The 27,707-nt window shown below is 41.3% G+C and overlaps 2 protein-coding genes across 5 annotated transcripts; one reads left to right on the plus strand and one right to left on the minus strand.

The window, feature by feature from the left end:
* Window positions 1–1,473: 1,473 nt before the first annotated feature.
* On the minus strand, window positions 1,474–8,126 carry PSMB1 (proteasome 20S subunit beta 1). The gene is made up of 6 exons (XM_005148599.3): window positions 7,965–8,126; window positions 6,849–6,956; window positions 5,457–5,538; window positions 4,887–5,016; window positions 3,255–3,361; window positions 1,474–1,750 (listed from the first exon to the last, which is right to left on the minus strand). The coding sequence occupies exons 1-6, from the start codon at window positions 8,063–8,065 to the stop codon at window positions 1,565–1,567; spliced, it is 714 nt and encodes a 237-aa protein (XP_005148656.1). The 5' UTR covers window positions 8,066–8,126; the 3' UTR covers window positions 1,474–1,564.
* On the plus strand, window positions 7,849–27,705 carry TBP (TATA-box binding protein). 4 transcript variants are annotated; one of them, XM_005148597.4, is made up of 8 exons: window positions 7,849–8,496; window positions 18,632–18,865; window positions 20,091–20,422; window positions 21,740–21,827; window positions 23,791–23,882; window positions 25,042–25,209; window positions 25,507–25,601; window positions 26,517–27,038. In XM_005148597.4, exons 2-8 carry the CDS (start codon window positions 18,812–18,814, stop codon window positions 26,594–26,596), a joined length of 909 nt encoding a protein of 302 aa, XP_005148654.1. In that variant the 5' UTR covers window positions 7,849–8,496; window positions 18,632–18,811; the 3' UTR covers window positions 26,597–27,038. The 4 variants fall into 4 exon arrangements, with proteins under 4 accessions (XP_005148654.1, XP_030904360.1, XP_030904359.1 ...); XM_031048500.2 differs by lacking the exon at window positions 7,849–8,496 and adding an exon at window positions 16,883–16,937; XM_031048499.2 differs by lacking the exon at window positions 7,849–8,496 and adding an exon at window positions 16,903–17,137 and having other exon boundaries at window positions 26,517–27,705.
* The last annotated feature ends 2 nt before the right edge of the window (window positions 27,706–27,707 follow it).

Raw genomic sequence — 27,707 nt, forward strand, 5'->3', positions numbered from 1 at the left:
CCACTACTCAAGATTGTCTGAATACCCAGAGATGAGGTGTTCCCTCTTTACTCTGCCCAACAGTGGCACCCAGTGGTCAACAGTTTTCATGAATATTTTGGGAAACGGGCTGCTCTTGCAAGTTCCCACTCACTGGATTTCCTAAACTCAGCTAGAGTCAGTTTAAATGCACTAGCTGTTTCATTACTGAGGTTCAAAATACTACCCACTATTTAAACTGTCCAGAAAACCTATCATTGCTGGTGAAGAGCAGCCAGAGCTAGGAAAAATGCACAGCACCTGAAACAATGCACAGAAGGCAGCCAACCATGCCCAAACCAAAGCCAAGGTTACTATATAGTCATAGAATTGCAGAATAGTTAGGGTTGGAAAGGACCTTAAGATCATCTAGTTCCAAACCCCCTGCCATGGGCAGGGACACCTCAAACTAAAGCATGCCATGCAAGGCTTTGTCCAACCTGGCCTTGAACACCGCCAGGGATGGAGCATTCACAACCTCCCTGGGCAACCCATTCCAGTGCCTCACCACCCTAAAAGGAAAGAATCTCTTCCTTATATCAAATTTAAACCTCTGCTGTTTAAGTTTCAACCCGTTACCCCTTGTCCTATCACTACAGTCCCTAATGAATAGTCCCTCACCAGCATCCTTTAGGCCCCCTTCAGATACTGGAAGGCTGCTATGAGGTCTCCATGCAGCCTTCTCCTCTCCAGGCTAAACAGCCCCAACTTTCTCAGCAGAATTGTTCTTTTAAAAACCAAGTATGCCATCTCAAGCAATAAGATGTTTCATACATCCTGATACAGCTCTGCTTTTCTAAAGGTCCCAGTACTCAAGCCAATTTCCAGAGCACATTAGACAAAATCTACACTTGATGCGATTTCCCAAGAATTAAAAGCAGTATTAAGTCTAACAAAGCCCCCAGATACTAAAGGCATTCAGAAATCTCTATACTAAATTATTTTCCATCATCAGCCAGAAAAAATGCAATGCTCCAGATTTTTGGGCATTAACCAAAAGAAACATGTAGAGGTGAGCCAAGACTAAATTCTGGAAGACTTCATTTAACATTCTTCCCTCTTCCACAGAGAACTTGGTTTCAGGTGACTCATATTTATAGTCTCTGCAAGTACAGGGAGGTCAAATGTCAGGACAGCATTTCATGGAGGTAAAGGAGAAAATCGGAAAAGCAAGTTACAAAGCGCAAAGAAGGCAGCACAAACAGAACAATGCTTTTCTCGCTAAACCAGGCTGAACCAAAAGCATTATCAAGAAAGTCTGTGAACCTAAATTTTAGTAAACTAAACTACGCCATATTGTAGAAGGGGATTGAGACTGGGATTAGATCAATCAATAGATGAAGATGAGATGAACAAAACTGATTTATAATTCTTAGCTGCTTCCTTATCATGAACTGCTCTGGTTTCTAAGACCACTATCCCTTCTAACAAAGAAAATATTCACCATTACAGCAGTCAAGCTTCTTGAAAAATTTTAATAAGACAGATGTCTCCATAATACAGGTAAATAGTACATCACAGATTACATGTTTATAAGCAAGCTGAGTTAGTCTTTTCGTAATTGGACAATTTCCTCTTTAATTCCATCTTTTGTGACAATGCAAATCTTAAGCGCATCCCCAGTGTACACATCTCTCTCAGCAGCAGAAATAAAGACATCTTTAACCAGCTGCAAAGCCTTTTCCAGGGTCAGGGGGAGGTGTTCCACATTTTGCATGTTCTTGAAGCCAATCTAAGAAAAGATGAAAATGCGTTTTAAGGGAAGTACAATTCATCTAGCATGAAAGCTGCTTCAGTCTCCACTAGACTGAGCAGATTTAGACAACTTCAAAAGTGGAAAAGGTTGGCCTGTTTTAGAAATCCAAAGCTGGTAAAAGTTCACAGCTGCATGATCAGCATCAGAACTCTGCTACTCCTGATACTCTTACAAAAGTAACTAGAGGTAGATTCGGTATACAGCCAGTATTGCTCCTCCCACCCATTCAGCATCTACAAGATCACAATGAACATTCAGAACTGAACCCATCTAATTCTTCAGACACTGCTCACTGGGTTAGCAGTATCAGAACTGCACCCAAGCCTTTTATCTGGTCATTGATAGCTGGGAACATTTCTTAAAAGCAAATATTCATCAACATACCTAAAGTTCAAAAATAACAGACTGGAGCATAACTGGTCCTATTAAGCTGCATATATAAAAGCAAATATTCATCAACATACCTAAAGTTCAAAAATAACAGACTGGAGCATAACTGGTCCTATTAAGCTGTGTATTCTAGCTGACAAACTCAAGTGTCCAACTTAAGCACCAGAACAGGAAAAGAAGGAGAAGAGTCACTTTCTTGCCTCAAACTCATAAGTAAGAAAAAGTAACTATGACAACTTCAATTCCACAGAAGATACTTTATTTTCCTCAGTCAATAAAATTCAAAACTAATTCAAAGCTGAGAATCTGGAGTTCTTTAAATAATAACAGTAAATCATCATCATCAATCATCCTTTCTCAGCTAATAAGAACTATAAGAACACTAAAGTTGTGTTGGTATCAGGCTCAACTGACTAAGTACCAACACCAATGTCAGCAAGTAAAATTAGTAAAACAAGCTTTGGTATTTCTCTCACTCAACAATTACCAGCTACAACTAACTGTTCTTCAAGTATTTTAGACAAAATTTTCTATCAGTGTTATGTAAGAACATTCTTAGATAACAGTGTCTAAGTTGTACAAAACTTAAGACTTCTAAATAAGTATATGTTTAGTGATAAAACCTGTTATATACACCTATGAATTCTATCTTCGTAATTTAGTATTATTTCATGCTAAGTAACAGGCATACTTAGGCTGTCAGCTAGAAAAAAAAAATAACCAAATCAAACACACACCACCCCCCAAAAAACAACAAAAAACAAACAAAAAAACCCCTCTAAAGAGAAAAAAACCTGAACTGCTTCAATGGGAAACATAATTCCCCAATTAAAATATTTATCTGTATTTTAAACACGCAGCCCACTGTTTGCAACCTACTAGAAACCTGAACAGATTCTGAAGCAAAACTTTGATTTCTGCTGAGAAGTCCCAAAATTTACAAATGTATGGAGATTAACAGGTCCTACCTGTAATACATTTAAAGCTTTTCCCAAAAGTAATATTCCCCAGAATTAAAGCTGCATTCATTGAGTGTTACAACTGCTTACTGAAATAATGAAAGGGGTGGGGGGGAAGAGAACTATTTTACCTGGTTATCAAGCAAGGGTTGCAGCATTGCACTTGCTGATCCAGCTGCTTTGAAAGAATCTCTCTCGTATGAGCCCACAGGATCAAAGCTATATACTGCTCCCTTCCCTGGGAAAAAAAAAAAAATTAATCACAGTCCAAACATGTCCTCCATAAGCAGTTTCTGGAGTAACGCAGATGTCATCAACCTTTAACCAAACAACACTACAGTATGTCCAGACTGCTTTCTATAGTAGGCTCACCATGGTTTTGGCCTGATACTATATGCAAGGCTATTTTCAATATTTAAATCACAGCCATGCTCTAACAGATGTTTTCTACAGTACTTACCACAGAAAAAGTGCTGAATAATCAAAGCAGGAGAATATACTAGAGCACAGTGCTGCACAAAGGGCTCTGCTCATTCTAAAGTGAACACAGAGGCAGTTTAGCCATCTATACTATCTAGCCATTTAACTACATGTCTTGAATTATCTCCAGAGAGCATGCTCAGATGCCTCTGAACTGCCTTCCCAGAACCAGGGATGATGCTTTGGTCTCTTACACACTCACCTCTGGAGTCAGGCCAAGTTGTGCAAAGTTCATTAGCTTGTGCTGACGTGAGAGATGCAGATGCACTGCAGCTCTGAAGCTTCAGGGTTTGACGAGGACATGCTAGCCAAAATACAGCACCTGGCTAAGCTCAGTTTTTCTATTCAGATGGGCTGCACCCTATTTAATAAACTGGCCAGTGCACTTGCCAGCACAGCACAGGTGGCTGAACAGCCCTGAGAAAGCTAGCAGAAATCCAGAACGTAACGCTAAATCAAAACAGTTTTGCTAGACCCAAATTAAGCCCATGCATGCAAATCTGCACTCTGATTCTTATCAATTGCTACAGCACCCTCATGATCTGAAATTCACCATTATGCAGTACAGACTAATCCCCTTCCAGACTCTACATATCATAGACATGTCTTAGCAAGACTGGGAAAGCAGTTCAACTCAGTAGTAACAAACTGCAGGGAATGGCAGAAATTATTCAAACAAGACCACCTCTGAGCTTCTGCTCAAATCCAGAGACCAGAGTATTTTAGCAACTCAACCAAATCATTGGCCAAGAGCCCAGTAAGTCCCACAAGATCTCTATGTTAAACTGTAGCTTCCACATAAAAGTCATTATTTCATTAAAGGTTAGTTAACACTTAAAGATATCTTCATAGAAACACACCTCTGGAGTAAATCTTCGTATTTAGTAGCTTCTACTACACTCACAGACCTGAGTAAGATATATACAATTTTGCCCCCAGCATCTCCTTTGAAGACATAATTAAGAAATCCAGAAGCTGCTATACTGTTCCAGTCTACAGTAAAGTATGAGAGATTAACAAATTTCAATTGTTATCAAATAATAACATAGTTTTTAGACTTTCAGACATTCAGAAATGGAAGATCCAGTTTGTAGCACAAATTAGATAACAAGTTACACACATAACTTGGATTTGACCCAAGTACTGTAATGCCTAAAGGCAGGTGTTAGGAATAGGAACACAAACTTTGTTATTCCATCAGCACAGCACCCAAGATGTAAAAGGATAGCTATTCACCCACAGGAATTTAGCCCTTCTTTCTTGTTTTGTAATTAAAGTCCTACCTTCTTCGTCAAGTCCACCAATTATGTTGTAAACATAGTAAGGGAAGAAACGCCGAGAATACAGAATTGTAGACAGCATTGCCGCAATAGCTCCAGTAGTCATGGTCTTGTTATTGGAATGCTTGTACATCTGCAAGTGGGATAGCATGTTCAAGAAGAAAGTCAAGCACTAAATCAAAATCACATTTCTGCAACCTCACTACAGAAAAGTCTTATGCCAAGAGTAACTAGCATGATGACTGAAAACACACCAGCCTGCTTAGAAGCTCCAAATTAACATTAACATTTCTCCAAAGATTTGTAAAGAATATATGTTGCCTCATTAACACCTTCCTCTCCATGTCTCCCAGTCTTTCAATTTGTGATGTTACACTTGGAAATACTAGAGCATCTACTTCCCCTGCCTGATCTTTCACCAGCAATACTCTCCACACACCAGGAACACAGCTGTGATACAGACACTTGAAGAAAACCAGCAAAACTTATATTTTAAAACATACCATACTATTGGTCTCAAATGTGATAATAACAATGTAAGTTCTAAAAACAGTAAGATAGATAGTTAGCTACCTTTAATCTTGCCTCAATGATTTTAGTGAGGGTAAGGCAGTCGCCATGGAAACCAGTGCATCCAATGACCGTTTTGTCTGTTCTGTAAAAGGTAAAATTTTGTTGTGATTTTAGATTTAGTATGAACCACGCCACTTACTTACACAGTAGATTGCTATGAATACACCAAATGTACTTTCAGATTCTCTAATGCTGTCAAAAGCAGTTGTCTAATATGTAGTAGTAACAAATATTTTGTTTATGAAAGGTAATGGCAACCTACATCTTGGACAGGACTTGTTAAGTGCAGGACTTCACCGATGTCTATGGATGCTGTAGGTGTTTTTTTGTGACACCAAACAGAAGTTACCTGATTGCGGCTGCATTACAGAAGATCAGCTCATTGCTCAGTTTCCAAATGTTTCATGAATGCTAACTACAGGAGTGCATGTTTGAAATTTAATTTCCAGTAAATTGGTGAGAGTCTACAAACATTCACACACACTTATAGACTAACACAAAGCAGTCATTCAAAACCAGTATAAACTGAAATGTTCTCTCAACCAGTCACTAGAATTACACAAAGTCATCATGTGCAGTATACAGACTGTACTGCAGTAATGTTCATCTGGACAGAATCAGAGGCAAAGATGCAGTAAGGAGGTAGCCAGGAGACATATAAGTTCACATGATCCTGTATCATCAATAAAAATTAAAACACAAACATAACCAAAAAATATTTACATAGCTGATGGCAGCCTAGGTAAGCACCTGCTACAGTCAAAAGAATGTAAACAATATTATCTTTAACTATGTGGATGCTATCTAGGTGGGTTGAGATAAACACAGAATGCGCATAAAAAGTTCAACAATGGAACTACTGAGAGGTTCACCTCTCCTAAAACAAACACTTCTTCAAAGTGCCAGATGGTTGACTAGAGACACAGCACAACTGGCTGCAGTGGGCACATCTGTGTACCAACATCAGCTGTCCTGATAAAGCAGAATGAGTTACCACAGGATGAAGTTTTGCTACTGTTAAGACAAAAGTACTTCTGTTTAACCAGAGCAGACAGATAGATAGATAAATTGATAAATAAATACCAAACAAACAAGAAACCTACTACCCTTATGTGCTTAGTTAGCATCATACTGAATATCCTGTATCACGCTAAAAATATTGTGTTATCAACTAACTTCAACAGCACGAAACAAGAAACCTGGCTATATTTACAACATCACATCACATCTTGCATTACAGCAAGAGTGCCCATAACTCCAGAATCAATTTTCTAACTTATTTTTTTCCTGAAAATTCTGCTTAAAAAAAGCAACAGATCATTACAGGCAGGTGACATGCTCAACACTACAGCTCTTTCTCCATGTTTCGATTCTTACAAGATGTGGACTTACAGTCTGTAGCATTTTGGACTGTCCCGGCAGTGAATTGCATAACCTTCACTCAGTCGTGTGTCAGAGGCAACGATAGAAAAGTCTTCTCCAGCAATTGCCAGCACAGTCCTTGAAGAAGAACATTCATATAATCATGACTTTAAGCACAAATATTTTCTTAGGCACCAGAGGAATACATTATATAGTAGTTTCATACCCAGACTCACATTTTGTCACACATCATATATTCTTTGTTATGTTTCCCACTAAGCACATCCCCAGACGTGACTCAAGACTGGAGAAAGAAGATACTAGACACTGAAGAAAATATACGTATGTGATTCTCTACTTGAACTAAACACTGTATGGAAACTTGATAAAACAAGCCTTCTTCACAATGCAAGAAACATACTCTACAGACTAGTAATTTTAGATGCTTGCTAACGAAAGATTCACCCTTCTGAAAGAATTTGCCTCTCCAAGCAAAAACACTCCAGTCAAGTAATAAACATCAGTATCATTACACTTATCACTTTTAAAATCTGATGTTACTTATTTCCAAATAACTAGTTTTGTCATTGCCACATGTGTGCTACCATTAAGTAACAAACAGATGACCTAAAGGACAACTAGGTATTAGAAAAAAAAACTAAATTAAAAAATCTAAATAACACTATCCTGGCCAAATCCTGTCACCAACTCACTGCAGGTGCCTGTAAAACATCGCCTACCTTTAACAGTTATGACAAGGTAGTTTTCAGCCCAGTTGCAGGTTTAAAGGCTGGTAACACCACCAGTGCATGTGTTTCCTGAGCCACTTACAAACAACCATACGGCGAACGGAAGGTGGTTATTTTAGCCCACGGAAGTTCAGGAAGCCATAGCGTCAAGCAAGAACATGCCCAAGAGCTGCAAGAACTCGCGGGACGCTCGGCCCAGGACAAGGGCGAGACCAGTTCTCCCCGGCACTACCCCTCCTTCTCTACCAAGAGGCGCTCGTAAGGGGAGACGAAAGGCACAGAGAAGAAGCAAGAGCAAGACGAGGAAGATCAAGTGTAACTGCCACCCTCCTCAGGGCCCCTTCCCCCGGGAAAAGGGTGTCCCAGCTTGCCTCGCCCCGCGCCTGCGATTCCTCACCCTCCGTTAAAGGTGTAGGGAGAAAAGCGCTGCTGCACGGGAGCGCCGAGCTCGTAGGCCCTCTCAGATCTGAAGTCCTCATAACCAGCAATAGACAACATCTCGGCGACGCCACTCGCTGCTGTCTCACGGCAAAATGGTGGCACCGGAAGCGGAAATGGTGCATACCGCTCTAGGATGGCAACCGCCTCTCGTCTGCTCTGGAGGACACGCAGGAGGAACAGCACACTCCCCGCCGGCGGACGACTTAAGGGTGTCGCCTGGGCTGGGGCCCTTACAGCCCCTTCCGGGTGGGGTTTTCGCCTGGTCCAAGCGAGTGCCTAGTCACGGCGGACCTGCTTGTCAATTTGAAACTCTGTTGGCGAGTTTGTTCATGGAGTTTTCTCCGAATCAATTTGGCACCCCAGATGGGACCCTCTTTGCTCGGCTGCAGGATCTGCTGAGGACAGAGCTCCCTAGGGAGTTTTGCCGGAGGGACCCCTCGACTCATTGGGATCACTGCGGGAGCAGACAAGGACCATCTTCATAAAAGGTATTCTTTTATATGTAAGGGGGGGTCCTGCAAGACGCAGTGGCAGTAGGCGTCTTGTAGAAAGCATTGTAAATTGGTTTGGTAAGCGTACGTATGGTGAGGAAGCCTTCCGTAAATCGAGATAGGAAATCTCGTGTGTAAAGGCGTATACCCGGCTGCTAGCGTCCGTTTGGTATACACCCACAAGAAGTAGTGGGCATCTTGTGGTATGGGCCCTGCAAGATGCAGTGGCAGTGGGCGTCTTGTAGAAAAGGGTTTTACTGGTATACAGTCACAAGAAGCAGAGGGCATTTTATGGTTTGAGTCCAGCAAGACACAGTGGGTGTCTTATAGGAAGGGTTTTGGATTTTACTGGTATTTGACTTCTATTGTGGCTTGTTACAGTTGTGATTTTGGTCTTGTGATTTTGGTATTGGTGACAGACTGCTATAAATACTTTGTTAATTGTCTCTGTTTCAAGTATTGTAACTGTGGAGTGTCTATTCTGTGGCTTGTTATAGTGATGATTTTGGTCTTGTGATTTTAGTGTTGGTGACAGGTTATAACTATTAATTGTTAGTTTGATACGAATTTAGTCTCTGTCTCAAGTGTTGTAACTGTGGAGTATGTCTGTGGGATACCGTGCGTGTGTGTGAATGCGAGATTGATAATGAGAAATCGGCAGAGTGGAGAGATCTTGAGAAGGAGTCCTTTAGGGTGTATTTTGGCACATTGGAAAGAACTGGGAGGGTTTCCTGGGGGCTCGGTAAATGAGAAAATGTTGATAAAATATTGTAACCAGTGGTGGTCTTTGTATAGTTTGGAAGACCAGGAAAAATGGCCTAAAAATGGAACTTTGAATTATACATTGTTATAATGTTTTTGAGGTGGCAAGGAAAATGGAATTAAGTAATGTATGCAGATATGACAGACGGAATGCAAAACTGATATACCTCCGCCAGATTCCGTAATTTTGGCTTTGGAAGAGGACAGGGAAAAACTTGAAAGCCAAGCTGGAGAGATGTTGTTCAGACCGTGATACTGGGGAAAGATGTTTAAAGTTAAGGAAAACCAAGAGGGAAAGTAGGGGAGCTGGGGCAGCTCCTGTGGTTGAGCGTGGGATGAGTGCTGGGGAGGCAGAGGTGGAGGGATGTCGGGCGGAGGTGGGGGAGTGGGTTTTTCTATGGAAACGGATCGGTGTGTGTTGTGGGGAGTTTGGACGTTGGAAGTGAGACTGCCCTGGGGGAAGTGCATGGGGTGGCTCCGGTGGCTGAATTGGAGCTAGACTGACGGGGACCTGGGTAACCTACTCTAGTAGATCCACTGGTTAAATTAAAACCGGGGACTAGAGGAAATAAAGTGGAATTTTAGTGGATACGGGAGCAACTTGTTCGGCGTTAAATCAGAGGGAAAAGAATTTGCTACGGATGTGGGAGCTACTGGCCACCAAGGAAAAAAAAAATAAAAGAAAAAATAGATTCTTTTGATACAGGGGTAACCAATGTATACAGGGGGGTAATACAGAAATTATACAATGGGGTTAAAGGAATTCCTTTGCTTAAACAAAAGTATTGTCTGTCCTAAGTACCTGCCATTGCCATCTTGCCAAGGCATTGATTACTGCTGGAGGGGGAGAAGCGGATGCTAGTTCTACTGACAAAAGCAGATGATTGATCCTGCTGATAAGCCGGGGAGAGGCAGACTGGGCGACCAAGCCCTAAGACCATGACAAAAGCACAGGTGTTTGGTCCTACTGAGAAGCGGGGGAGAAGCAGACTGGGCGCCGACCAGACCCTAAGGCCATGTCTGAAGGTTAAAAGGTGTAAAGCTTAAGAAGAGGAAGACTCATTTACTTCATCTTGAAGACCCCTACCCACAAGAGGAAGACTCATTTACTTCATCCTGAGACCCCTGCCCATGACCAGAAGGGGCACTGCGCAGGTGCGAAGGATTTTCCGGCTCATTATAATACGAAGCGGGGATAGATAATAAATATGTATAGGTGAACTGAGCAACCTTATGTCTATGTATACCTTAAGAGAATAATTGTAAAGGGAGAACAACCCTGAGGTGTGTATGCTTTGGAGGAGCTATCCCCACGCACCTCAGCGCTGAATAAAAGCATACCTACTTTACAACTTTAACTAGTTGTGGAGTCTATCCGCGCATCACTTTCTGAAACCCTTTCAGTACAAATTTGAAAAACAAACGGGAATGCATAAATATTTATGCATGGTAAGTTCTCCGAAATCTATATTAGGGCTAGAAGAAGCATTTAAAGAAGGTAAAATGGAATTGAGAGTTAAAAATCAGTTAATTTCAGTTTTGAGTTTACATCTTCAACAGAAAAGCGAACAGGAGGACCCCCCTGAAATAGAAGAAATCCTTAATCAGGTATATCTGGGAGTATGGGCATCTGAAGTTCCAGGTAAGGCAAAAAAAAATAAAATAAATGCTCTGCCTGTTAAAGTAGAAATAAAAAGGAGGGCTCCTGCCCAATTAGAATAAAACAGTATCCCCTAAAATTGCAGGGAAAGGGAACTAAAAATCATTGAGAAATTTTAAAATATAAATTATTAATTGAATGTGAATTGGGATACAATACTCTTGCCAGTAAAGAAATAAAGTTGCAGATTGCTTCAAGATCTCAGAGCAATCAACAAATTTGTAGAGGATATTAATCCACTAATAGCTAATCCATCTATGAATTAGAACTAGAATGACAGGATACTAATAAAAAGCTGTAAAGAGAGTTTATCCCCTCGTTGGGAAGGACCTTTCTTGTTCTTTTAACTACAGAAACGGCGATAAGAACTGCTGAAAAAAAGGTGGACACACGCGTCTCGAGTAAAAGGACCCATAAAAGAATGGAAAGTTGTGACTGAACCCTGAGACGCCAAGCTGACCCTCTAGAGGACTTGGATAAGTAACTGAGGGAATTCATATTGACTCCTGTAAATTTGAAATGGGAAATGCAGATATAGTTGAAATTATTTTAAGAGCCAAGTGTCCCAATTGTTTGAAGTATATTATTACTCGTAGGGGAGACCACGAATAATTTTTGAGGAATCAATTAGAGTTCTTTTGCATTCGGTGTGAAATCACCACCTCGTTGGAACAGTTGTTGTGGGTCAGATACTATTGCAGTAATAGCCGACGGGGAGTATACCTTTAACCTACCAGAGAGGGCAAGACCGGAGGGAGTCGGTGCTGCAGCTGAAAAGGTCTGCCGAGGGCTGCAACCCCTGGGGCTGTGACCGCTGAGCACTATGATCCTGACCGGACCTCTTTTGGTGTCGGTTCTGATAGGAACCATATGGGAAAATGCCGTGGCTTCTAAAAACATTCACAACAACTGTAGTGAATGCATTACCACAACTAGACAAGGGAGAGTAACCTCTCGAACGCTGATCTACCACACCGTTTATGAATGCAAAGGAACAAAAATAGGCAGTTGCATATATAATCAAACTCAGTGAGAACAAAGTCATTAGAAGGAAGATTAATTGGAATAAGTTATAATGAAGTTATAACCAATTTGAGTACCTCACTGTCAATAATTTTTGATTTGTGGAAGTTTAGAGTGGAGACGGTACTATAGTAGACAACCAAAATATATTTGCCCAGGTTGGATACCAGCGTCACATAAATCCTGATTATGTACCTAGTCAAACAGCTAGGTATCAGTCATCACACCTGTGGAAGAAAAGGATGGTCTTGTGTATGCTGGAATACTGCAGGCTGGGGATCTGTACAACCCATGCCTGCAGTCCAGTAAATTTAACTCTCAGATTTGAAAAATTGGAAACAGAAAGAAGTAACTAAAATTGAACTTAAGATATATGGAACTGGAGAAGACCCAGGTGTGATTATTAGTATTAAGATCAAAGAAAAATATAGAGAGTCAATACAACATAATTTATTATTCAATTCCTTCTATCATGAAATGGAAACTGGAGTCCAGTATGAAATTCCCACAGTTGCTAAAAATCTCTTTAAATCTTGCTGAACATATAGCTAAAGCATTGAATGTAACTAACTGCTGTGTTTGTGGGGGAACTAACCGGGGAGAGAGATGGCCCTGGGATGCAATGGAGAGTAATATAAGTGACCCTGCAATCTGGAAAAATCTAAAAGGGAACAAATGAACCAGGCCAACAATGGCAAATTGACTTTCTGAAACTGCCAAGGAAAGGGGGGTATAGGCATCTGTTACTAAATTGAATAATAATCAAATGGTTTGCCGTCTTGGATTTAAAGGACTCTTTCTTTTGCTTAACATTGGCCAAAGAAAACCAGAATTTATTGGCTTTTGAATAAGGAAAATCCTGACACAGTAAGGAAAACAACTAATTTGGACAGTATTACCTGAAGGGTTTAAAACCAGTCCAACGAGTTTTGAAATCAGTTAACACTGGAACTAGAAACATGGAATCCACCCACTCAGAGGGACTCTGTTACAATATGTGAATGACCTATTAATTGCTACAGAAACAAAGGAAAAATATGTCTAGTTAATGGTGGGATTATTGAATTTTCTGGGACTGAATGATTATCTGGTATCCAGACAAAAGGCCCAACTAATTCAAACCCGAGTTTCCTACCAAGTGAAACAACAGGAGAACAGAGAAGTTGGAACTGCTAGAAAAGAAGCCATTTGTCAAACGCCATGACCATCAACCATCAAGGAGTTCTGTACGTTCCTGGGAATGACTGGATGATGCAGACTTTGGATGCATGATTATGGTGTTCTGGTAAGACCACTATATGAACTGTTAAAGGAAACCTCTCTCTCTTTGGAATAGACTGATTCTGTAGAGGAGGGCTTTAAAACAGCTAATGAGAACTGCAGCTCTGTGACTTCCGGATGTGACTAAATCATTTTGGCTATATTCCTATGAAGAAGAGGGAATAGCTTTGGTTCTTGCTCAGAAACTAGGACCCTATAAGAGGACAGTGGTGCATTTTTCAAAACAGCTGAATGAAGCAAGCAAAGGATGGCCCAGATGCCTAAGAGCTGTGACTGCAGTTGTCATGAACATTGAAGAGGCTTCCAAATTTACCTTGGGACAAAAGATTACTGTACTAGTGTCCCATGTTGTATTAGCAGTTCTGGAACAGAAAGAAGCCCACTGGTTATCTCCTTCATGTTTTTTAAAATACCAGGCTACCCTTGTGCAACACAACGAATGTTATCAACCCAGCATCCTTTTGCAGGAACAACCAGCAGAACTATTAACACACGTCTGCTTGGCCACTATAGAGACTGTATATTCAAGCTGACCAAATTTGAAAGAAACCTCTGGAACATGCTGAACAAGAGCCCTGGAACTGTCTAAAGACAAAAGGATAAATATTTGGACTGATGCTAAATATGCATTTGTGGTCCATGAACATGGTGACATCTGAAAAGAAAAACACTTGAACACACAGGAAAAAAAAAAAAAAGATTTAAACATGCTACAGAAATTCTATGACTACTGGAAGCTGGTGGTGACTCTGATCAGGAAATTGGAAATAATTTGGCCAATATTGAAGCCAAACAAGAAGATGAACAATCTAAAATCATTCTTTTAATCCCTGATGGCAAACTAACAATTGAGAAATCTAAACCTAGATATTCAAAGGAAGATAGAAAATTGATTGAAGATCTCAAAGGACAGGAAAACAAAGGGAGTTAGGTTCAGATACCTGCTGGGCAAATTGTAATTCCCTGTAATCAACTCTGGAAGATACTTCAGGAGGAACATAATAAAACTCATTGGGGTAAGACAAGCAAATTGTAGGAAGAAATCTATATACCATAGTTCAGTTAGTGACAATGTCAGCTCTGTCTCAAGAATAATCCTAAAAATTGAAAAGAGAAATCAAATTGGTACAACTGTGGAGGAAGCTACTTGGGACAGTACTGGCAAATAAATTTTCCTGAGTTACGGAGAACAGAAGGTTACCAATATTTGTTGGTGTTAACGAATAGCTTTTCAGGGTGGCCAGAAGAATTCCCTTGTAGGCAAGACAAGTAATTGGAACATTGTTGAATGATATACCTTGTTTTGAAGTACCAGAGGCAATTTCTTCTGAGCGAGGCTTGCACTTTAGAGCAAAATAGTTACAAGAAATTAGCAAAAAATTAGAAGTTGATTGGCAACTACATGTACCATACAGGTCTCAGGTCAGTGGGCAAGTAGAAAAGACAGTTCATCTGATCAAACACCAGACTGGTAAAATATGTCAGGAAATAAATTAGCATTGGTACCAAGCCTTACCACTGGCTCTATTAGGAATTTGAACTAAACCTCAGTCGAAAGAAAAGGCTAGACCATGTAAAATTTTATATGGAAGACCATATCAGTCCCAGTTTTAAGGAGAAGGTCTTCTGGAAGTGGGAGAAGGCTATCTCTGAGAGTTTCTGGTCAATTCGGGAAAACAATTAGCAGAAATATTAGGGACAAGAGCGAGAGGTTTGGATTATCCGATTCACACTTTTAGATCTGGAGACTGGGTTTATGTTAAGAATTTTTCAGTAGATCCTCTACAGGAGAAGTGGAACGGACTGTACCAGATATTACTGACCACCTTTACAGCAGTGAAGATAAAGGAACAACCTGCTTGGATACATTATTCAAGAAGAAATAAAGAAAGCACCAGAACCAGAGAAGACGTGGCAGATCAAACCCTCAGGCTCCTTGAATATGAAATAGTGTCGGTCACAATTTGGACTTACATGATAACTGGCATACTAGTTTGGGACCAATACTTATACATTAAATTAATGCAGAATGTTGCTGAAATTGTTAATTGTAGTGGCTGTTGAGTGTGTGCACAGTTGCCTGAATCAGGAGATCAGGGCCTTCCATTAATTTGGTATTCCAATTTCCAACACTATCTCATGGACAAATTTGTGGGTGATAAATGGTATTACAAAACCAAATGGCTCTAGACATGTTATTGGCTTCACAAGGAGGGGTTTGTTCCATAATCAGTGAAAGTTGCTGTTCCTGAAACAAATCTGGAGGAAATTTGGAAATAAACTAAAATCTTTAATAAAATGGCCAAGGATGTTACCTCCTGGGGGTTTAAAGAAATATGGGAAAAGTTAACTTCATGGTTACTTGATCTCTCCTGGTTAAGGCAACTGGTTGCAGGATATTAATATTGTCTTGATTACTTCTGGTATAACAAAATTTTCTTTCTGGCATTGTAAATGATCTATGATAAGTTATGAAGATTGGAAAAAGAAATGAAATTTAAGTATCAAGTAGAAACAGGAAACTATGTCAAAAGACTCTAGATGGTAATGGTATTATATAAAATGTTGCAAAAGAATTTGCAAAAGGACAGAAAAAGGGGGGATTGATACAAGGAGTAACAAAAGCACAAAATGCAATCAGTTCTAAGTAATGATAAGTTTAATGGCTTTGTAATGGAAAATAACCGTGGTGCCTGAGGGTAGTTGACATAGTTTCAGGTCCTCAGAACCTCAGTACAAAAGGTGTGAGAAAAGCAGAATGGAAAACAGGACCTGGGGGTGGGGAGTATCTGGGATTAGCTGAGGGCCAGGATGGGAGCAGTTAAACTAGCTGATAAGTAGAAGGACAGGATGATTGCTATGTCTGTAATGTAAATTGAGCTGGGAAAAGCAAACGACCCTTAAAGACCACCATCACATTTCTTGTATGAATGCGGGAAACTTTCTGGAAATGATGTAATATGCCCGGTAACCATATACGGATGGCCTGTGGAGCAATACGGGGACACACGTTAGGAGGAGCTATCCCCCTTGTCTCCCGGCGCCGCAATACAGAATACCTGCTTGTCAACTTGAAAACTTTGTTGGCGAGTTTGTTCATGAAGTTTTCTCCGAATCAGGAGCAGTGTGGCCCCTGCGCTGGAAAAGGGAGCGCCTTGAGAAACACTGTAGAGAGCAAAGGTCAGAAAGCCCAGGAGGTCCGTAAGGAGGCCTACGGGCGCGGTACCAGGCACCATGGCACCGGTAGAAAGAAGCAGGAAGGGGTTAAAGCGCCAAATAGTGCCGAGGGAGCAGAGGGATGCGTGCGGTCCTCCTCTGCAGGAGGAAGTCTCCATAGGAGCAGTGCACAGCGAGCAGTGGCACCACAGGGTCCGCGACTGCGGCAGAGAGCAAGGGGCAGCGATCTGTACAGCTAGAAAATGGGGCACATCCTTCCAGCGCAGAAGCCTGCGGCCAGGCCTGGCACCGGAGCCGCGAGTGGGAACGACAGTCCATCCCAGCCCCGTCTCACCCTGCCCTGCCAGGCCAAGGAAAGGCGCCAGCCAGCCCCACTCCTCCGTCCCCAACTTATGCCACCCCCTCGCCCTCACTGAAGATGGCGGCGGGGAAGGCGGTGGTGGCGCGCGGCGGAAGTGACGCTTTCGAGGCGCGCCGACGGCAGCTTGTGTCCCGCGGGCGCTGTGCGGCGGCAGGGTGGCGCCGGGAGCGGCAGGTACAGACCGCACCGCGCCCGCCTCTCCCGGGGCCGCTGCTCGTCCCGCTGGCCGGGGCAGAAGGCAACGGGTGCCAGGGCCACTGGGCCGGGCCTGGAGGGTGGGGGCCGGTGCCCCGGGCCGGGCTTGCTCTTCATCTCCCAGCCGGCGCCGCGGCCCTCCCTGCCGGCCTGAGCCGCGAGGGGTGGCGCGAGAAGCGGTGAGGGACCTGCTCCCGCTCACGGGGTCAGCGGCGGCCGTTGGTGTCGGGGGCTGGGTGGCTGCGGGCGGCTGCGCAACTGCAGCGGTGATCGCTGTTCCTTTTGAGGGTGGGCGGGAGGGCCCGGGGGGTCGTGGCGGTGGCTCGGCTCTACTGGCGGGGGTCTGCACGCTGCTGGGGCCGGTGTGAGGGCGGGCCGGGACCTAGACGGCGCAGAGAGGCAGGAGGGGTGACCTCAGCCCGAAACTGGCTCTTGCCGAGAGCTGCTGGGTGTTAGGGGAGAGCTCCTGGAAGCGGGCTCGGAGGTAGGGCCGGGCCTTCTCCGGGGTCTCTTGCCTCTGGACTCTGTTCCTTCGACAAACACGTTCCTCAGCGCTTGTATTGGAGCTGTGAGCAAGCTGTGGTTAGATGGTTACAAGATGGACCTCTTTGTAGGTAGTGTCCTGGCTCCTGGTTCTGGCATGCCTGGTATCTAGATTTATTACTAAACAGCGGGATTGTATCGAGGAGTTTATTTTATTTTAATAGGGTGATGTTCAGGCTTCTATTTATCCCTGCTCTAGGTTGTAAAATTTGGATGCTCTGTTTGATACCTTTGGTGAGGGTAAAGATGATAATATCATATTATGATGGGGGAAAAAGCATGGTTTTCAGCTGCAGTATATTGATGTAGTTCTGAGCTCTCATATCTCACCAGAAAAGGAGAAAAGATAAATAGGCTTTCTTCAAATTTTAAGGTGGTCTATCTCTGACCTAATAATGACATTGAGTATTTCTGGGCAATAGGTCTAGTTAAGAAAACTGTAAGTTGATGGAAAAATATTTGATTTCAAGGTGTAGCATTTAAATTCTCCACTTGTGTTTATTTCAGTAACACAGCAACAGAGGTATAGTTAAAAAGTGATAAAAAAATCATGTGTACATTTCACTTGTGTGCCTGAAATTGGCTTTCACATATTTTTTTCCTCATAACGTGCATGTCATTGTTTGAAAGCTGTTAGTGCTTTATTTTGTGGAAGTGGATGGAAAGAGGGATTCCTAGTTTGGATTTGATCAGTGATGCTTTTCCTATGGAAGAAAACATTTTTGTTTTGTAAGCCCGAGCCTTTAAATTGCCAGGAAGAGACTTCCAAGCAATGTGTCAGTAAGCTTGTTGGTTCATAGTCAGGGGAAGTAAATTCTAAAAACTGCTTTTCTGGCTAAAGCGAATCTTGGACAAGAATGGGCATTAACAGCTTGAGTTGTTTGTGGAGGAGGGTTCAGTAGACAGAGGCCTGCTCATGTGTCAGAGATTTCAGCAGAAGCACGCTGCAAAGTTGCTATAGAATGTGCCTGAAAAAGGTTATATTTATGGATTGTACTTGTGTGTGTGCTTGTGTAAATGTTCTTATATGTATTTGCATGTGGGTGTCTCTTTTGTAACCCAGCAGCTGATAGTTTCTTTGGTTTTGTGTTTAGACATTATTCTCAGAATACTACTTTTTCTCTTTTCAGGTTTTAACTGGGATCCTAGACTCGTAACACACATTTCTCTGGAGCTGATGTCTTCCTAACATTTTCAGCTTGGCTTAAAAAGCTACTTTGCTGGAATGTTTTAAAGGGCTAAAATCCCGCTAGGATTTGAAGTTAATTTAAACTAATTGAAGAAGATACTTCTGGCCATACCAAAGAATAATGGATCAGAACAACAGCTTGCCACCCTATGCTCAAGGCTTAGCCTCCCCTCAGGTAAAAACAAATGATTTAATATGTAATTATCATCTGAATTTCTTTGTGAAAGTGTTTTCTGTTTCTTTCATGTAATTTAACATTTTTTTGTTTGCACATCTGAAAAGTTGTACAAGGTATTGCATAATACTAGTATAAAGCAGAATTTTTAACCCATCAATTTGTAAGTCCAGAGGTATAAGTAACATGAGATATATAGGGTTCTGTTAAGTTGAAACATGACTGACAAGTTGGAAAGAATAATTTAATTTTGGTGGTTGTCCTTTACATTAACATACATAATGGAGTAACACTGTGCTATGAATGCATTTGGTAGGATGGGCACAGTCTTTGTTGAAACAATCACAAGTTAAATTGAGGGTCAGAGTTGAGGCATGCTTGCAAGGTAGTGTGATAAGCATGTTGCATCACTAGCTTGAGATGAACAGTGCTAGAACTGTGTCGTGGTTTAAAACCAAGTCCGCACAGCTTGTTCACTCACTCCCCCCCTTGCTCCCCCAACTCCCAGAGAGTTAGGAAGGAGAATCCAAAGAATGTAGCCCCCACAGGCTGAGATAAGAACAGTTTAATAACTAAGGTATAACACAAATCACTACTGCTACCACTAATAATAGTAATCATGATAAAGCAAATAACAAGTGAAGAGAATACAACATCTCACCAGCCACCGACCCGTAACTCACCCCACCCTGCCCGACCAAGCACCGACTGATACCTCCTCCAACCCTCAGAGCTCCAGCCTTTCCGGGTATTTCCCGGTTACATCCTGGGTATGACATGCTGTGGTATGGAATACCTCTTTGGCTAGCCTGGGTCAGGTGTCCCGTCTCTCCTTCCTCCTGGCCTCCCCTCCTCCCTGGCAGAGTATGAGGCTCACAAAGTCCTTGGTCAGTCTAAGCATTTGAGCAGTAACTCAAAACATCAGTGCTATCAGTACCGTTCCCAGCCTGAAAGTCAAAACACAGCACTGCACCAGCTACCAATAAGGAGAAAAATGACTGCTACTGCTGACCCAGGACAAACTGACAGATCCCGGAAATAATATGTTATCTATAAAAGAACTGCATTTGAAGAACTTTCTGGTTTTAACTAGTCACTACCACATGCATCAGGTTTGATGTAACTTACGTTAGTTTATTTGTAAACTCCTGAAATATTTTTTTTTCTTAAAACCAACATGGTGTCAACAGGACCTGTTGTTTTTATTTCATGCTTTCTTCTGTAGGGTGCAATGACTCCAGGACTTCCAATTTTTAGCCCGATGATGCCATATGGCACAGGACTGACACCACAACCTGTCCAGAGCACCAATAGCCTGTCTATTCTAGAGGAACAGCAGCGGCAGCAGCAGCAGCAACAGGCAGCGCAGCAATCTACATCACAGCAAGCAACACAGGGAACGTCTGGTCAAACTCCTCAGCTCTTCCACTCACAGACTCTTACCACAGCCCCTTTGCCAGGAACCACACCTCTGTACCCCTCTCCAATGACTCCAATGACTCCAATAACTCCTGCAACACCAGCATCTGAGAGCTCTGGAATAGTGCCACAACTACAGTGAGTGCCCTGTGTGTTAGTGCAGCATGCTCTTTTTCAGATGGCCCTTTAAAGGCTTGGGACTAAAGCCACATCAGGAATTGGGTGCTGCATCTCGGTGGGAAGGGAGTTCCTGAGAATTTGTGACTCCTCTAGCATTATGAGCAATTTTTTGCTTTATTTTTAGCTTAGCTTTATTACTAAACCACTTAGTAATAAAAACCGTTTCTTAGTGATTTGTCAACATGCATCTTTTAACCATACCAGTGGAGGATGTTGTTTGTGTCTTCATTTAGCACAATTGTAGCTTTCAACTCCTCTATGTACTTCAGGAGTTCATTATGCTTTAGCTATGAAGTAGTCTGGGTTGATAATCTGGTATTTCAAAATATGCATACTTGGAAACATTCCCATTTGTACTTTACCGGATACTTGCAACATGTTCACAGAAAAGCAAATAGCTCCACTGTGCATAGAACTTTGTTAGTGAGATATTAAAGCAGAAGACAGGAACTGTCACAGCTGAAAGTAATTGGAAGGGTAGAGGGGAAGAAAGTAGTTGCTAGTCTAGGAACTAGAGCTGAGTTATACTTAATATTCTATGTCCCGTTTTCTAGTTCATGTCTATAGCTGAGTTTGTAATGAGAGAGAGGAAAAAGCTAGAACTAATTCTGGGTTTAAGTATGAAAGTACTTGCACTGGACTTCAGTTTAAATAGACTTTTACAGCCATTTATGCAAGGCCCAAAGAGAAGTGGTTGATAACGTGAATTTGTCACTGAGAGAACAGTTCCTCATATTTATTTTTTTCCCCATTAAAGACCTTTATATCTTAGGGTTTTCCCAGAAAACAAATTTTTAGTTAAATTTTGCACCTAGGAGCTTGTTAGACTTTCTAGAGACCTCCTACCCTATTGCCTAGCAATGGGCGTACTTCCCAGGTTGTTCCCACTTAGTCATGCAGCTGTTCTTACCGTACCAAGGAAAGTTCCAGACTGTACTATTGCTACCTTACCTTCTCCTGTCTCCAGCCACTTCCTTGATTGTGGTGGAGGCCCTTAACATCAAGAATACTTCCTGCTAAACTGAAATAGAGCATGATATCTGGCAGATCAGGAGGAATCAGCAGTCATGCCTTAGGAGCTACTGCCCTACAAAAGGTTTCTGAGCCACAATACTCTTCAGCGCTGCTGTCAGTAGGAAGGGTGTCATTCAGACCCACTTGGAGAAACAAATAAAAAGTATATATCTATCTATAAGAATCAAGCTTGGTTAAAAATGCAGAAGACACATCAATTCTTTACTGTATTTTAAATGTATTTTTCTGAACTGTCTTCAGGAATATTGTGTCCACAGTGAATCTTGGTTGCAAACTTGACCTAAAAACTATTGCTCTTCGTGCCCGAAATGCTGAATATAATCCCAAGGTAAGAGAAATGTATTTGAGTTTATCTTATAACACCTATGTCAAAGGCACAGGTTGTGGGTGTACTTTGCTATAATAGATGGAAGAACCTTCCTGCTGTAGGTGCATTTTTGTACTATAGTTAAAAAAGAAGTCTTTCATAGACTTAGAATATTCTGTCAAATTGGTAAAAAGCATTTTAATACTGATGTGGCTGTGTGTTACACCACGTAATTTGGTAGATTTAGACTAAACACAGCACATTTAGGAAGAATCTAACCAACAGTGTCATACACTGGCCAAATTGCTTGTTGTTGAGCTGGCCTCTGCCGCTGCTCATATGGACATGTTTGTTTTGTGGTGCTCAGAAGAGTCCTTTCTCGTGTTACTATGAAATGTCTGATGATGAAGTCTTGTTTCCTGTCTCCCAACAAGGAGAAAGGAATGAAGAATTCAGCTCCTGGGCTCCTGCCAGGGCCATGGTTGTGGCTTCTTCCACTGGGCTGCTCCCCTGGAATTCCTGTGGTCCCAGCACGCTCACACATTTTGTAGTCTCACTTCCCCTCAGCTGTGTTCCTTTATGTTTTCCCCCCGGTACTTGCACCTCCTTACTTCTGATGGCTAGGTTTGGTGGAACAGCAAAATTCAATTGTCTGCGTTTTTTTGTTTGTTTGCTGACTATTAAGTTGCCACTGATTCTAAAGAGGAGTTTGTTAAACAGAGGGATTCTTCTATCTTGGGAAACTAAGCAACAGTAGAGGGCCTTTAGTGTTGATTCAAGAAAATTAAGTCACTTCATTTTTCTTTTGGGTGGCTCCTCTTTGCAACCACCATAGTTGGACACTATTTCTAATAAATGTTTAGATGTTGCGTATGGAATTGAATTGACTTGCCTTGGGAACGCTTCAGTTTTCCTCAGCTGTGGGTGGATGGCTTTGTTTTAGTATTTTGGATTTTGCTGCAGTTTATCTAAACTCTACTCTGGAAAATTAAAGCATGTGTGCAGGTGTATGTGATAAATAACTTACTGTAAGTTTGTACCAGCAATGCATGTAAGATATTAGCACAGCAAAAAATCTGAATATGCCATGGTAATTTAAGGTAGGGGTAGGTGGCTATGAAACTTGTAGGCTAGAATAACCAACACAAAATGCTGTTTTCCACAGCAGAGAGACAGAAGGGTTATGTAACATGCTCTTGACATTCAGTCAGTACATTCATCTATCAAACACGTTGCTTGGCTGTATTATTTCAGCCATATTTTGATAAATGTGCTGGTGGGTAACCCACGTTACCGCCTTGGTTGTGTCAGCAGAACAGCTTATGGGGCTGCATGGTGAGCTGGTCCAAGTTAAATATAACAGACAAACAGGGGTGTGTCCACATCAGTTTTCAGTATCTCTTGCTTCAAAGAGTTTAAGAATGTTTGGAAATGCAGGCAGAGATGTTACAGTACTCAGAATAAACAGCTAGAGCTAACCAGGCTGTTGTGTTCTACTGTGATGGCTGAGGTGGCTTCTGTTTACACAGAACTTTGATCTCCAGCTGTTCTGTTTGCTGGTATTTCACACTGTCTGTTTTTTTAAGACAAAAACAGATCATAAAATATTTGCACATAGTCTTCCATCCTGCTTATAACAGGTCTGATTTCAGGAGATGTGGAGGATTTTAAGATTGTCTCTATTGCTCTGTTGCAAATGTTAACATTATTTATATGTTGCATATAACTTAATGAGAGATGAGCTTAGTAAAATAGGAATGCAATTGTAGATATTCTTCGTGTCTGACTCTACCTCTCTTGTGTGTTTGAAGCTACTTATGATTTAAGCATTTCAAGTAAATTTTCAGTGATCCATAAGTATCTTTGAACTTAGTATTTTTTGGCAATGCAGTGTAACGTGCTACTTAGATTATGGCAAATTTGGTTTTAATGTAATGATCACAACAGTGTATCATCACTAATAGTCTCAACGCTCGCATTTCAGCGTTTTGCTGCTGTTATTATGAGAATAAGAGAGCCACGTACTACTGCACTTATATTCAGCTCTGGAAAAATGGTTTGCACAGGAGCAAAAAGGTATGTTTGGGTATTACAGGTAAACTAATTTAGGCTGTCTATTCTGTTGTACCATGGTGCTTTAGAAATACTATAATTTGTATAAGTACTTATATATATACAACGAGGTTGTGCAGGTATAACTGAGCTTGCTTCCCAGCTATTTCTATTTCAAGTAGACTTGTACACATTGCTACACAAAATGTCCTTTCATGGATGAAAGGGCTTCATGAAGGGGGAAATGGTAGTTCCATTTCTGAAGTTTTCATACAGTCTGATGAACTGGTTTGTGGAGGTTATTGCATTCACTTCTTTGGCTTTGCAGTTATAATTTTTTTTTCTAATTTAAAAATTGCAGTGATTCTGCAGTGGAACTGTGTCAGCTGTGTTAGCTGTAGGGCTGGTGGCAGAAGAGTGATTTTTGTATTTGAATTGTTTAATTCATCACAGACCAACAGCTCCAAGTCTCTGCTCCCTGTAGTCTGATCTCTTAACACGATCATTGAAGCATAAGAATTGAAAACTAAATATAAGCTTACCTCCAGTGGGTGGAATAGAAAGACTGCTCTGAAGAAATCCGTTAGGAATCCAGAAGCAATAAGTGAATGAGCAGAGATGAATGAATAGAGCTGTACAGGAAACGCTTTCTCTGCCTGGTGATACTTGAAATTCAAGTTGTCTTATTCTGTTAGAAACAACTATATCCTGAGTTATTTACAAAACTGAAGCAAACTGAGTTCTGCAATAACACACTGTGTCAAACCCATATTTGAAAACCTGGGCTGAATGAAGAGGAGTGTTTTGGCATTTCACAGATTCTTCTGGAAACACACATTTTCTAGCAGTAGTAGTTCAAAGCTGTTCTGCTTTGAATATTTAAGTAACAGTTTTCACATCCCATTAGGAGACTAAATCAATATTTTAAAAGTGTGAAATGTGTGGATTTGTAATGCTATTTTCTGTGTAAATGAACATTGTGTGTCTAGACCCTAGTATGAAAATCAGCATGCAAACCAGTGCGGGTTGTTAATTTTGGATGTAAAAATTTTGCATGTGACCCTCCCCTCCCCCTCAACACGGATAATTTTTTTTTCCCAGTTACATATTTGTGGTTTAATGGTATTTGTTTTGAGTGATACTTAACTGAGGAAATAATATGTTTATCCTTTTCTCACTTCAGTGAAGAGCAGTCCAGACTGGCAGCAAGGAAGTATGCAAGAGTTGTTCAGAAACTGGGTTTTCCTGCAAAATTTTTGGATTTTAAGATTCAGAACATGGTGGGTAGCTGTGATGTGAAATTCCCCATCAGATTAGAAGGATTGGTACTCACACACCAGCAGTTCAGCAGGTAAAAAAAAAACAAGGCTTGTTTAGGTTTATTCTTGTTGCATATTGACTGTCTTAGAGAGTGACACCTGCTCAGGTTATTCCTTTGCACCAGAGGGAAACCTGCATCTTTGTTCTTGTCACTGCTCTGCCTCAGGTTTAACTGAGGTTGCCCAGTAGGAACTCATCAACATGATCCCTGCTGTGTTCTCCCAGGTTTCAGTGCAAGTCCACATCTGCTCTGCCCATTCCTGCAGATGAAAGACTGGAACATGTGTGTGCAAGCATATTTGAATACTGTCACTCTTTTCTCTTACAGTTATGAGCCAGAATTGTTTCCTGGCTTAATCTACAGAATGATCAAGCCAAGAATTGTTCTGCTTATTTTTGTTTCTGGAAAAGTGGTTTTAACTGGTAAGTGAAGACATTACCTTACTCCAGTAGGTTAGATTTAGACTGTATTACAGAGAACATATAATGACACCCAGAGATATATAGGTTATTTCCTTTTAAGGTGACAGTACTGAGAAAGAACAGATAGTACAGCATTCTGTGGATGAGAATGCACAAACCAAAAGACACGTTTGGCTAAATTCATATAAGCAGCGATCATGAATCCTTATTAAGCATTCAAGTGCCCAAAAAACTGTAAAAGCACAGGTAGTGTTTCCGGCAAATCTGAAAGTGCATTTCTCTGGGCTGGATGTTTATGACTGCACTCGGTGTTCTTTGACAGCTTGGCTGGAGGCTGCTGCTATTCTCTTTTGATATGGCAGCCAAAGAAAGGAAGATAGCCATGCTGTAGGACCACCTCAACCTCAAGCACTTCACCTACACTCTTCCTTTTCCCCTCATACTGAATCTCACGATGGAGGAAAAAAACCCACAAGACTCTCAGGAAAAAGGAGCATGTCCCTGCAGTGTGGCCAGTGGCAGGCGTCTGCAATGGTCTTCAAGGCCAGATCTTGCTTCCCCAGGTTTCACACTCTCAAAAAAAAGTTCCACCAGTGGAGTCTTTTTGCAGCAATGTCCTGTGGGCTGCACTTTGTGGTTGGGTCTCCTGTGGAAGTTGTGCATGGAAGAATCCATTTGCAAATGTAGGATGCACACAAAGATGCTAGTGAAAGTTGTGTCATTTACCAGCATAAACAGTGAGAAGCCTGGTAATACATGCTCTATAAAATGTGTGTTAAAAACAAAGTGATAATAAAACCAGGGATTTATGGATATGCATCAGTTTTATATAGAGTTGTGTACAAATAAACATTCTAAAAGCTAAAATTATTTGGTGAAAAGTACAAGGTAACTTGGTTCCCCCTCTCTTTCTAGGTGCTAAAGTACGAGCAGAAATCTATGAAGCATTTGAAAACATCTATCCTATTTTAAAGGGATTCAGAAAGACAACGTAACAGTTTCTGCATCTTTCGGAGAAATCAGGGGTATATTTTACAAGGTATTGTGTATGGCACGGCAGTAACAAGAGATGGACTTCCAGTGAAGCTGCAACACCAGGACTTGGACTATTTCCCAGTTAGTGCCTACTTTCCCTGATGCTCAAGGGGAACTGTATTCTTGATAATGTCTACTGAGTTACTGTGAGTTGCTTTACTGGGCTGTTCCTGGAGCAGTCCCTCCAAGTTTATTTATATTCTAGCTTTTAGTTTTAATGCCAGTTCTATTAATAGGAAATCCATAAGTTGGTTTAAAGACAAATGCGACTGTGTCACTCAGCGTGTAAACCACTTAAATTGCCATGTATATATGTTCTAACTTCCTTCCATAAGACCACGGTTTTTATAATTTTAAGAACTTAAGCTTTTCAGTTTCTTCCAATTTTAAATTTCTTTGGTGCCAGACACATTCCCTTTTTCCAGTATTAAGCAAGACAGAATAAATTTATTAATGAAAATGGCTCACTGTACATATATAATATATGCCTTCCTTCTCTTTCCTCCTTCAGCTCCACGTGTACAATAAACCCTGTTTATACAACTATGGGAACTGTCTTAATGAATTTTAAAATTACCCAGCTGGTAGAGTGAAAGACATTGAAAACTGTTTTGGGGGATTTTTTTGTTTAATTTAATCTGGATCTTTCACTAGCACATGCACTACTCCAAGTGACCTGTCATTTTGAGTATCTTCACAATGCTCTGGCTTGCTTACCAGCAGTGACATCCTTGGCAATGTCTAGCTTGAATATTTCTTGTATGCTAAAGCAAGAGATGACTGGTTGAAGAAGTGTGTGTCCCAGTATGTGTTGCCTTATCTTCAACACATGCGATTTATGCAAGTCTTAAATAGCTACACTTGACTGAATTGAACAAAAATCCCTGCTTAGCTTCCAGAATTTTTTAAAAATACTACTTTTGTATTTTACCAACTATGACAGCCTCACTATATTAGTATTCCTGTATAGTGTCAAAGACTAGTCAGTATGTACATGATCTTCCCTCTGAACTGTGCTTGACGTTTATAGGCTGAGAACTAAAAATAAACCTTTTCTCCAGTAAATTTCCA

The sequence above is a fragment of the Melopsittacus undulatus genome, chromosome 3 (genome assembly GCF_012275295.1).
Source record: "Melopsittacus undulatus isolate bMelUnd1 chromosome 3, bMelUnd1.mat.Z, whole genome shotgun sequence".
NCBI classification, from domain to species: Eukaryota; Metazoa; Chordata; class Aves; order Psittaciformes; family Psittaculidae; genus Melopsittacus; species Melopsittacus undulatus.